Genomic DNA, 10093 nt, shown 5'->3' with positions numbered 1-10093 from the left:
GATTCCAATGTATATGTGACTAGGAATGTCAAATTTTGGCCAGCTAATTGTCAAACTTGTAAATGGTTAGAAAATCAGAAAATCTTTAATAAAAAATTTAGATTGGCATAAGAACTGTAATTTACCCGAACTTGTTAGGAAAGTCGCATGTTTAAATTTTTTATCTTACAATTTGATAATTACTCTAGTACTAACTTCTTTTTTTTTTACTAAAGGCTTTACTCTAGCATTAACTTTCATTTGTATAGTTTTTACTTCTTCTGTTTCATTGTTTCATTGTAAGTGTTACTTAGACACTTTTTACACATATTAAGAAAATGATTAAAATGTATTTATGTTTTCATTAATTATATCTAATTAATCAATAACATTTTAGATAAATAAATTTATTTATTAGATCAATGCATTTTACAATTAATATTCAGCTGAAACTAAATAAAAATTGCATTAAAAATCTAAAATGACACCTTTTATGTACAACAAGAAAAAAACTCTAAAGTAACACTCTTTAAGAAACAACTAGACTTTGATCTGCGCGCCTGCGCGGATGTATATTTTGAAAAATATGTTGATATTTGTTTTTCATGTACTTATTAGAGTTTGACAAAATGAATCCGAGGAATATAGTACCAAACCCGAACATAAATTGATTAAATATTCGAATTATTCAAAATTTTGTTATTTAGAGAACTGAATCTGATCCGAACCGAAGTATTCGGGCACCCGAATTTATCTAAAAATAGATTTATATACTTATATATATTAATTATTTTTAGATTTAATGTATATAAAAAATCAAGAATGATACTTTTAAATTGGTTTAAATACTTAAAAATATATATATAGATAGTCAAAAGTAAATATCTGAAATAGTTAAAGTATATTCAAATCACCAAAAAAAAAAAAATTATTGATTTCGTATCCAAAATTTTAAATCAAGCCAATTCATATGTTAAGCTTAGGTATTCTGACATATGTTATTCAAATTTATAGGTAATATATTATTTTATTTATAGATTTTGAGAAATTTAAAATAGATAATGATTTAAAAATTTAAAAATAATTTAAATTGGTTATCCAAACGCGAACCAAACCCGCAAAGATCCGAATCGAACTTAAACCCAAATTTAGAAACATCCTAATAGGACTGAAATCTTTGACCCTGAAAATCTGAAACTCAAACCGATCAGAACCAATCCCGTATGGGTACCCGAAAGCCCATCCTTAGTCATTATTATATATCGTATATTGTCATCACATAATTAATCGTATTTTATACCTACCATTATATAAGTAATCATATAATTAATAGTATTTTATATGTACCATCATATAAATAATTACATATATTATATTTTTAAAACTTAATATGAGATATAAAAACCATAATTTGAGTTGGTATTTCAAATTGGGCTTTGTATTATATTTTTCTTATATATATTGACAACATTTTTTATAATGGTTATTGAAAAATAGTTTAGTAAAAATTCATTTTTGAATATATGTATTATTTTTAATCAATTTTTGATATAAATCAACTTTAAATTATTATTTTGATTTGAAATATGTGTATAAAGTTTAAATTTTGTTTTATGGTTAGTTTAAAAAAAAGTTTTAGGTAATTAGATTGACCCATTTTTCGTATATTTTAAAACTGACCGAGATAGATAGTTTATTATAATATGATGGACTTTTGAGTTTTTTTAATAACATAAGCCCATTACTTTTTTTTCATAATACTACTATCTTTGTTTCTAAACAATTTTTTTTTTTTAAAAGACTACAATCCATGTTTCCAAACACTTCAATTTTTTTTAATAGTCCTATTCAAGTCTCCAAACACTCCAATTTTGTACTTGAGTTTTAATAATATAGATGGAGTAATTTTTAGACATGTCCTTTTCACATAAAACATCACTTGTTTAAAATTATTGTAACTTACAATTTGATAATTACTCTAAAGTATTTACTTTCATTTGTATAGTTTTAATTTTGAGAGTCGTGGCATTTTCACTTAAAAAGATGTGAAACAAACAGAAATATTTATATTATTAAAACTGAAATACATTTTGCTACTGTTTGAAAATTTAGATAATATATTAAATGAAAGTTGTTTGGAAACAAGGATAACATATTAAATATTTTTTTATTTACATATTTAGTCACTGTATTTCTTTCTCATTTACAGATTATGTCGTTTGGAAACTTGGATAGCAGATTAAATGAAAATTGTTTGGAAACACGGATAGCAAATTAAATATTTTTTTATTTACACATTTAGCCATTACATTTCTTTCTTATTTACAAATTTGCCACTTCACTTAAAATCATAAAATTAAATTTATTACAATGAATTGTTATTTCTTTTTGCTGAAAATAAAAACACAAACTGTAATATATATTATATATTAATCTGTTACAATACAACTTTCAAGAAAACCAAATATCATAAAATTAATAATAATTCATAAAAATCTACTGTAAAAATTAAATCATTTTAAATAAATAAACAAAAAAATCAATAGGTTAATATATGAATATTACAATTACATCAAATTACATCAAGTTATAAAATTATAAATGTAATATTACGTACGCATAAAAAATTATTATCAAACATCTATATTATAATATAATATATTCTACTCTAAATATATTTTACAAAACATAAAAATATAAATAGACATTTTATAAATCAATGGTTTTGAATGCAAGTTAAATCCAACACCCGCGCGGGGGCGCGTATCAAGATCTAATTTATATTATTATAAACAGATTGGTGATTTTTAGGGCCTTAAGATAGTCCATAGCAAAAGTATTATAACTATAAGTTTATTAATAGTATTTTATTTTAATATTTGCAACAATAAAACTAAAAATAGCTTTCTTACCTTTAAATTATATGTGGTAAGCAAACGGTCTAAAATATACAGAGAATATTTCTATATCTGTAAAGCTGTCTACTTTCACAGCGGTTAATTAATATCTTTTGGATATTTTTTACTAGTGTAATTTTTCTGTTTAGATGATTACTAATCTCCACAGTGGTAAAACTCAATTATATGAAGGTAAGAAAACAATGAATTGTATTTTTTTCATAATGGACGAATCCTTATACTGAAACTTAATCTAATATTACATATTTAAGAACATCTACCATGGCCAAGGAAGAATTAACAGTGATAATCTTTTGATAATTTGATATGATGATTCAAACCCTATCATAATCCATAAAATATGTACCGTTCATAGTTTATCACTGTACAACCACCCATTGATTAATTTTTTTTAGACACATATATGTAATTTGATTTATAATACTAACCTTAGAGACGTTCAACAAAAAATAATAATTTAACTTTAGCCTTCAATTTATTGTTTACAAACCTTCTTCATACACTTCATCAAAAAAAACTTTCTCTATATACTTTTATTAAAAAAGAAAATCTTATTTTACAATCAGACATATATATACAAAACATCCACGTAAATGTACGCATGCATCACTCGTTAATGAAAGTGAGAACATACACATAATATTAATTTATTATATGGCACGCAAAGTATACCATCAAGATTTAAAAGATTCCTTTGGAGGAAAATTAAAGAGAAAGGCAACTTACAAAAAAAAATATTAAAGAGAAAGGTGAATTTGCAGAGCTTAATTTAGGGTTTGAAAGTGACAGGCGCAAATTGTATTATTGCAGAAGAGCGAGAGAGAGAGAGAGAGAAAGTAGAGAGAGAGAGAGGGAGACGTTAACGTTGTGAATCTTGTGATGCATCTCGTCATTCATTTGCCCTAGTTTCCGTTTTCTCTCTCTCACCTTATTAAGTAATTTTGTCTTTACTTTCCTTCTTAATCACACCAAACTCCAAACCCATTAGTCAAAAAAAAAAAAAAAAAAACTCCAAACCCTTAATATATTACCAAGTTAACTATTTAAGCCATTCGGTAGGTTTGTGTTGGCCTGAGAGTTTGTTTTCGGTTTAGTTTCTGTTCGGATATTTTGATTCTTTTTTTGGTTTTTTGATTCTACACGTTTAGAAACCGTTCCAGTATACTGTATACACACTTTGATTTGGTTGCTGTTCTCTAAATTTTATTTTTCGGACAGCAAAGTTAAGAACCGATCGATACCCAAAATTTGGTTCTGGTTTTTTTAAATAATTTCAGATATTATGAGTAAAAATATCGGATAACTCATGTTTTCATGTTAAATATCCAGTCATTCAGGTTGTTCGAATAAAAATATCATACAAATCTAATAACTTTAAAAATAAACTTATTCCGATGATTCTGGGTTTATAAATTGTACTCTTAAAATATTTGGTTATATAGAGAATAATTATAATTAATATATAATCTGTATTTTAAAAACCGAGTTCCCATTCGGTTCTCGTGTTGATTCCGGGTTGGTTTCAATTTTATTGATTCCAAAGATATAGGATCCGTTCATATATTTATGAAATTTATTTTGGTTTTAATTTTTTATTGGTTCTATACGGTTCACTTCCTCGGTTCCAGATAAATATGCCCAGCCCTATGCTTAGACATTCGCTTGTTCATGTCGGATTTGGGTCGGTTTTCTTTGCGTCTGGATCCTTCGGAACTTAGATATTTAGACTATATAGGTATTTGTAATTTTGTTGGTTCAAGTTTGGTCGCTTCCAACCAGATCCGGATCAGTCTGGGTCACAAAACTAAATACATGTAAGAATTGGTAAATTTTGGTTATGTATCGGGTACATGAGTGTATTCGAAAACCCAAATATATCCAAAACTCAAAAAATCAAAAATATTTGAATATCTGGAAATACACAAAGTATCTGAAAAATAAAACATATTTCTAAAATCCAAAATTTTCTTGAAACCCAAAAATATATCTTAAAAAATGAACTAGAAACTTATAAAAATATGAAATACTTAAATATACCCAATAATACCTACAGTACTACATAAAATTTAGTGTAACTCCAATATCCTATTGACTTTTTGAACAAGACCTGAACCCGAACAGCCCGCGAGTCCAACAAAAAACACAACAGTTTTTTAGCATAGACTTGGACCCGAACCGAACTTATATTTTTGGGTCGATTCAATCATATTTTTGGGTCCGATTAAAATGCCTAAGCCTATCATTCATTATTGTTAAATTATGTTTTAGAATATGGTGTTTAGGATGTCAGAAAGGCTCTTTCAAGGCAGATTATAAATCAATTAAAGAGTTGCAAAAAGTTTTAGCGATTATATATATGGACTAATAGGATTTATAAGTTTTTAAGGCACGGAAGAAATTACGTACGGTCACTGCAATGCTCCTTGTCATTATCAGACGATTAATATACTATAATCAATTTCATAAGAACACGCGACTACGGTACACAAGAGTAATAATGTCGATGATTTCCTCTACTATTATTTAGAACTTTTTTTGGTGCAAATATTATTTAGAACTTCAATAAATCGATTATTATCAACTCTAGTCTTACCCATTAAAGATTTTTTTTTCCCAATAAAAAATTATTTTAGCTACGTTGAATTTACATTGTTTTTTTTCTCGTTTTAAATTTTAATGGATCCCTATAAAGTTATTGCTTTTCTTGTAATTATGCTCAGACCACTTGGGTGTATTAATGAAGAGTTAAGAACATGTCAAAGCTGTGCTCGAACCTTCTGTGGAAACACGTTTTCATAAAGTTAACACCACTGGTCGGGCCTAAATATAGCAACCCAATAATACATAAATACTTTTTCACAAAAGAATATATTTACAATACTTTTGTGTAGCAACCTCATCAAATTGAAGTTTTAGCACACGAAAAGAGAAAATTACAAATTATAAAACCTAAAATCTAAACAATATGATCTAGAAACTAAACCTTGCATCCTGTTAATCTCCACAACCTAAACTCAACACAAAAATATTAGATCATCTGAGGCAAATTAGATCTGTTTGGAAATTCATTTGCCAAAAATAAAATACTTAACAAGAGAAAAAAAAAGCAAAAAGCTAATAACAAATTGTGTTGTTACAACCTATTGACGAGGATATTTTTTTTTGTTCGGAAACCAAACACATCAAAGTCGCTCACTGTCCGTCCACTTTGCAGTTTCTTTTTGTCTATTGCTAACATATATTTCTGTTCCAACATTGATCGATGTTCACACTTGCGTTTCTGGTTTGGTTCCTATAATCAAAATACTGAATATGCAATGCATTGACCGGCGTGGTATAATAATTCTACAACTACTGCCAAGATCCATTTTGCATGTGGCTTATGCAGAAGCAGATGTTGTCATATGTGAGAAGGGCTCGACTTACAGGTGAACTTCATTGGAAAAATTGGAACCATTTGGTAAAGCTTGATGGATAAAGAAAATGAATACATAAAATGTTTCTTTAAGAATTACAAACAGAGAACCAACCCCATATGCAACAGAGTTTCTCAATGCAAAGTGGGAAAAACAAAAAACAAAAATCCATACAATAGAAACAATTTTGGACCACCCCTTCACTTTGAGAAAGAAAAAAAAAAGGCTCAACTGAATCCGTACATGTCAAAAGTCTTGTCCTCGGGTGGTCTCGGGTTGTTGTTGGCACCTTCAGGCACTCTAAAGCTCTCCATCGGTGGAGGAGCTGTAGCGGGAGATGGGGCCCAGTGTGGAGGAGGAACAGAGAAGTTAGAACCAGAAGCCTCTTGATGTAAGACAACAACATTAGGATTTGCTTGTGGTGAGTTCCCTGTGGTTCTTCGGTTTGAGTTATTTGCAGAGGAGGCCAGAGACGGTGTGTATGATTGTTGTTGCTGATTCTTCATTGGTGATTTGGGCCGCAGAGATTCGATATCAGGAGTTGTCACAACTAGATGCGGTGCGTCTGGAGGCGGATTCCTTCCTCCTCCCCCTTGCCACACTTTACCATCCTTGTCCGCAAAGTTCCTCACAAAAGCCTAAATAGAAACACGCATTATCACCAAAACCGGTCAAACAGATCTTCACACTTCTTGTCAGAAATAGATAGATGTCTGCAGAGTGAACTTAAAGAGTTTTTTTTTACTTGTGATTCGAAGTTTGAGGAAGAAAGGCCTTTTCCAACAGTAAGCCAGCCAGCTCGAATATTGTGATCTTCGCCAAAAAGCTCAAGCCTTCGGCGACCAAGTGCAAAATGCTCTATTATCCTATACATATCTTCAGGCTTTTGAGTCGAACCTGCAACTTTGAAGCGCAGAAAGGAGCAATTAAGCAAAATGGCTTGCAACAAAGCAGCGATACATATTCATTAACTTTTACCAAAACAATCTTATTTTATACTTTCATTCAACTGAAGTTGTGACATGTTGGACAAACTTATCAACAGGCCCACTTAATAAGAAACTTGAAGCTGGAAGCAAGCACATTTTTTACTAACCGTAGGGAGGCTCTTCAGCAATAATCACATCAGTGTCAATGTTAGCATGGATAATATGTCCATCAGTGCTACGTCGAACAGTACCCTTTATCCCCATCAAGCAGTGCTCCTTTACAAAGAGGGAGAAAATAATAATAAGCAAAAGATGAATCAAACAAAAATGCAATGGTAGTCCATAACAGACCTTGGAGCGCTGAAACACAGTACGCGAATCGTGGCGCAATGTTGGTGCTGCACTACTTTTGTTGGTCTTCACCCAGCAAATGTCTTCGCACCTTCTGAAACCCCACTGTAACACCCAAACAAACAAACAAAAAAAAAGTATATATATATATTAGATGCAGCGAATACTACTTATCAAGACTAACAAATGAAAGGAGCAAACCTTCTTCAGGCATTGGCGCCCTTGCTCTAGCCCAACACCATCACCAACCCAAAGGAAGACAAAGGAGGGAGTGTCAGCTATTGCCTACAGAAACATGGAATATTTTTGCTTTTGTTATACACCGTCATAACATATATGGAGCCACAAGTTCTACTCACAAGCCAAAAAATATATACATGTTAAAAGTACCACATCTACGTCTAACAGATGATACTGCTACCCAATATTAAGTCAAACGGTAAGAAAATAATAACACCAGCCAAAAAAAAAACTTAACGCTGTAGAAAATATGTATCCTAAACCACCTATGAGCATTTAAAAGAGTAAATAGTTACCTCAATCTTAAGATTGATGATGTCCTCAAATGACCAATACTCCATAGTATCAGAAACACCAGGAGCTCTATGGACATATTCCTCCCACGGTGGATCGACAAGAATAACATCAAACTTTGTTCCAAACAGCTCGGGAGATAACTCAAGTTCATGCAAGTCGCCTTTCAAATACATTGGTGCAGAGGCGGAATTAGATACAATCTCGTCTTTCTTCTGAATGAGCTCCCTAAGCTTGGGATAGTCTTCTACATTGGTAAGCTCCAGCTCTCGGATGAAATTCTGGGGACGCATTCCAGTATCCACAAAGTTCTGGGAATAGTCATTTTGCTCTCCTCTTGAAGGAGCTTTCCCAGGAGGTCCACCACCTCGAGGAGGAGGAACCCATCCCCCTGCATTCTTATCAGAAGAAGGCATCCCACGTCCCATTGGTCCAGGAACATTGAATGTAGACCCGGAGAAGTTGGGAGGGCCTCCTCCTCCTCTTTCAGAACCTGGTGGGTTAAAGAACATGTTGGGGTTTGGCGGAGTGCCAATCGAAGGAAATCTCGGGCCTGATGGTCCAGGGGGAAGCGGTGAGAGGACAGGGTTCACAGGTAACATATTGCCATCGACTCCTCGTGCACCAGGCCAGACAAGAGCTGGGGGAAATGGAGGCATGAAAACAGGAGCCCCGGGAATCGGAGACATGCCAGGGGTAAGAGAGTGAATGGGACTAGGTGGTGGCATTCCAAGGTTCGCAAATGGCGGCCCCATGATAGGCAATTGAATAGCACCTTGTTGGTTATCTCTGCCACCACCACCTCTTCCTCTTCCACCCCTTGCGGGTCTGTTCCCTTTCATGCCGCCTTGTGGAGTCTGCGGACCTCGGTTAGGCGTTGTTTGCATGAAATTGGTCCGACTAGGTGTTGCACCTCTCTGGTTTCTTGCTTTAGCTCCTGAGTAATCAGAGCTAGCTTCACCAGCTTCGTCTCTCGAATCCTCACCATAAGTTTTGTTTTCTTGGTTGTAACCCCAATCTTCATCAGGCTTCTTGGGAGGTTGCTGAGCAAAGTTCATTACCCCATCAAGCGGTTTGGTTTGAATCTCAATCACATCATAATTCTCGTTTGAAACGCCGCCACTTGACAAAGCCTTAACAGCCTCACCCCTGTTTCCATCTTTCCTACCACCCAAACGACCATGTGACCTCTCGCCTTCACTCCTTTCACGTCCTTGCCTTGGATACTCCCGTTCCCTGCCACGATCATCTTTCTGATCTTTATCACTGCTACTAGAATGTCTTCTCTTCCAACCTTCTTGATCCCTGTCTCTGTCTCTATCAGACCATCCCTCATCTCTTCCTCTGGATCGGCTATATTTGTCCTTGTCATAGTCTGCCTCTGAATGTTCTGATTCTTGATGACGCCTTCCACTTCTGTCTGGTGTCTTAGACCTGCTAGACCGACCAACTTCCCCTTTCTTAAGAGGACTATCTCTATCATCTTCCTTAATGCCACGTGTCTTACCCTTCTCCTCTCTGCTACTCGATTTCATACTTCTCTCAGACTTTCTACCATCACCACATTCATTACCGACAGAATCAGAAACCTTACTGCTTTTGTTGTGATCCCCTCTTTCGCTGTCGGGAGCAGCAGCAGCAGCAGCTTCGTCCCATCTCCTCCTCTTGCTCGAATCAGAAGAAGAACCGTGAGTCCGATCCCGACCACCGCTTTCTCTTTTGTCGGAACTCTTGGAATCGCGATCGTGATAATCATCAAGAGCCTTGTTGTCTTCCTTGATTTTACTTCGGGAACTCTCAAGTTCCGATGCTTTTGCACTCAACCTTCTCTTCTCGCTTCTCTCTCCACCTTCCTGCTCTCCGTCTTCATACCAAGTACTCAGCTTTTCTAACGAACTCTCTTCTGATTTCTTCTTCATTTGCCCTCTCTCTCCCTCTTTCTACAGTTAGGGTTTGTATATTAACG

General features: G+C 33.6%; 1 protein-coding gene across 2 annotated transcripts; it reads right to left on the bottom strand.

Annotated features, from left to right (window-relative positions):
• Positions 1-6353: 6353 nt before the first annotated feature.
• LOC125594559 (N6-adenosine-methyltransferase non-catalytic subunit MTB-like) lies at positions 6354-10093 on the bottom strand. Of its 2 annotated transcripts, none has more exons than XM_048770714.1 (6): positions 8130-10093; positions 7795-7878; positions 7594-7698; positions 7410-7518; positions 7059-7216; positions 6354-6951 (listed from the first exon to the last, which is right to left on the bottom strand). In XM_048770714.1, exons 1-6 carry the CDS (start codon positions 10044-10046, stop codon positions 6541-6543), a joined length of 2784 nt encoding a protein of 927 aa, XP_048626671.1. In that variant the 5' UTR covers positions 10047-10093; the 3' UTR covers positions 6354-6540. The 2 variants fall into 2 exon arrangements, with proteins under 2 accessions (XP_048626671.1, XP_048626672.1); XM_048770715.1 differs by having other exon boundaries at positions 7059-7210.

Source organism: Brassica napus, assembly GCF_020379485.1.
Source record: "Brassica napus cultivar Da-Ae chromosome A9 unlocalized genomic scaffold, Da-Ae chrA09_Random_2, whole genome shotgun sequence".
NCBI classification, from domain to species: domain Eukaryota; kingdom Viridiplantae; phylum Streptophyta; class Magnoliopsida; order Brassicales; family Brassicaceae; genus Brassica; species Brassica napus.
Note: the sequence above shows the minus strand (reverse complement) of the source record. Positions and strands in the feature narration are given on the sequence as shown.

Excerpts from the sequence above, each read along its gene's own strand:
- LOC125594559 (XM_048770714.1), bottom strand. The coding sequence starts at position 10,046 with ATGAAGAAGAAATCAGAAGAGAGTTCGTTAGAAAAGCTGAGTACTTGG. Across the intron at positions 7,519-7,593 it reads CTGTGTTTCAGCGCTCCAAG|GAGCACTGCTTGATGGGGAT; the intron begins GTCTGTTATGGA and ends CTCTTTGTAAAG. Across the intron at positions 6,952-7,058 it reads CCTCAAACTTCGAATCACAA|GCTTTTGTGAGGAACTTTGC; the intron begins GTAAAAAAAAAC and ends GTTTCTATTTAG.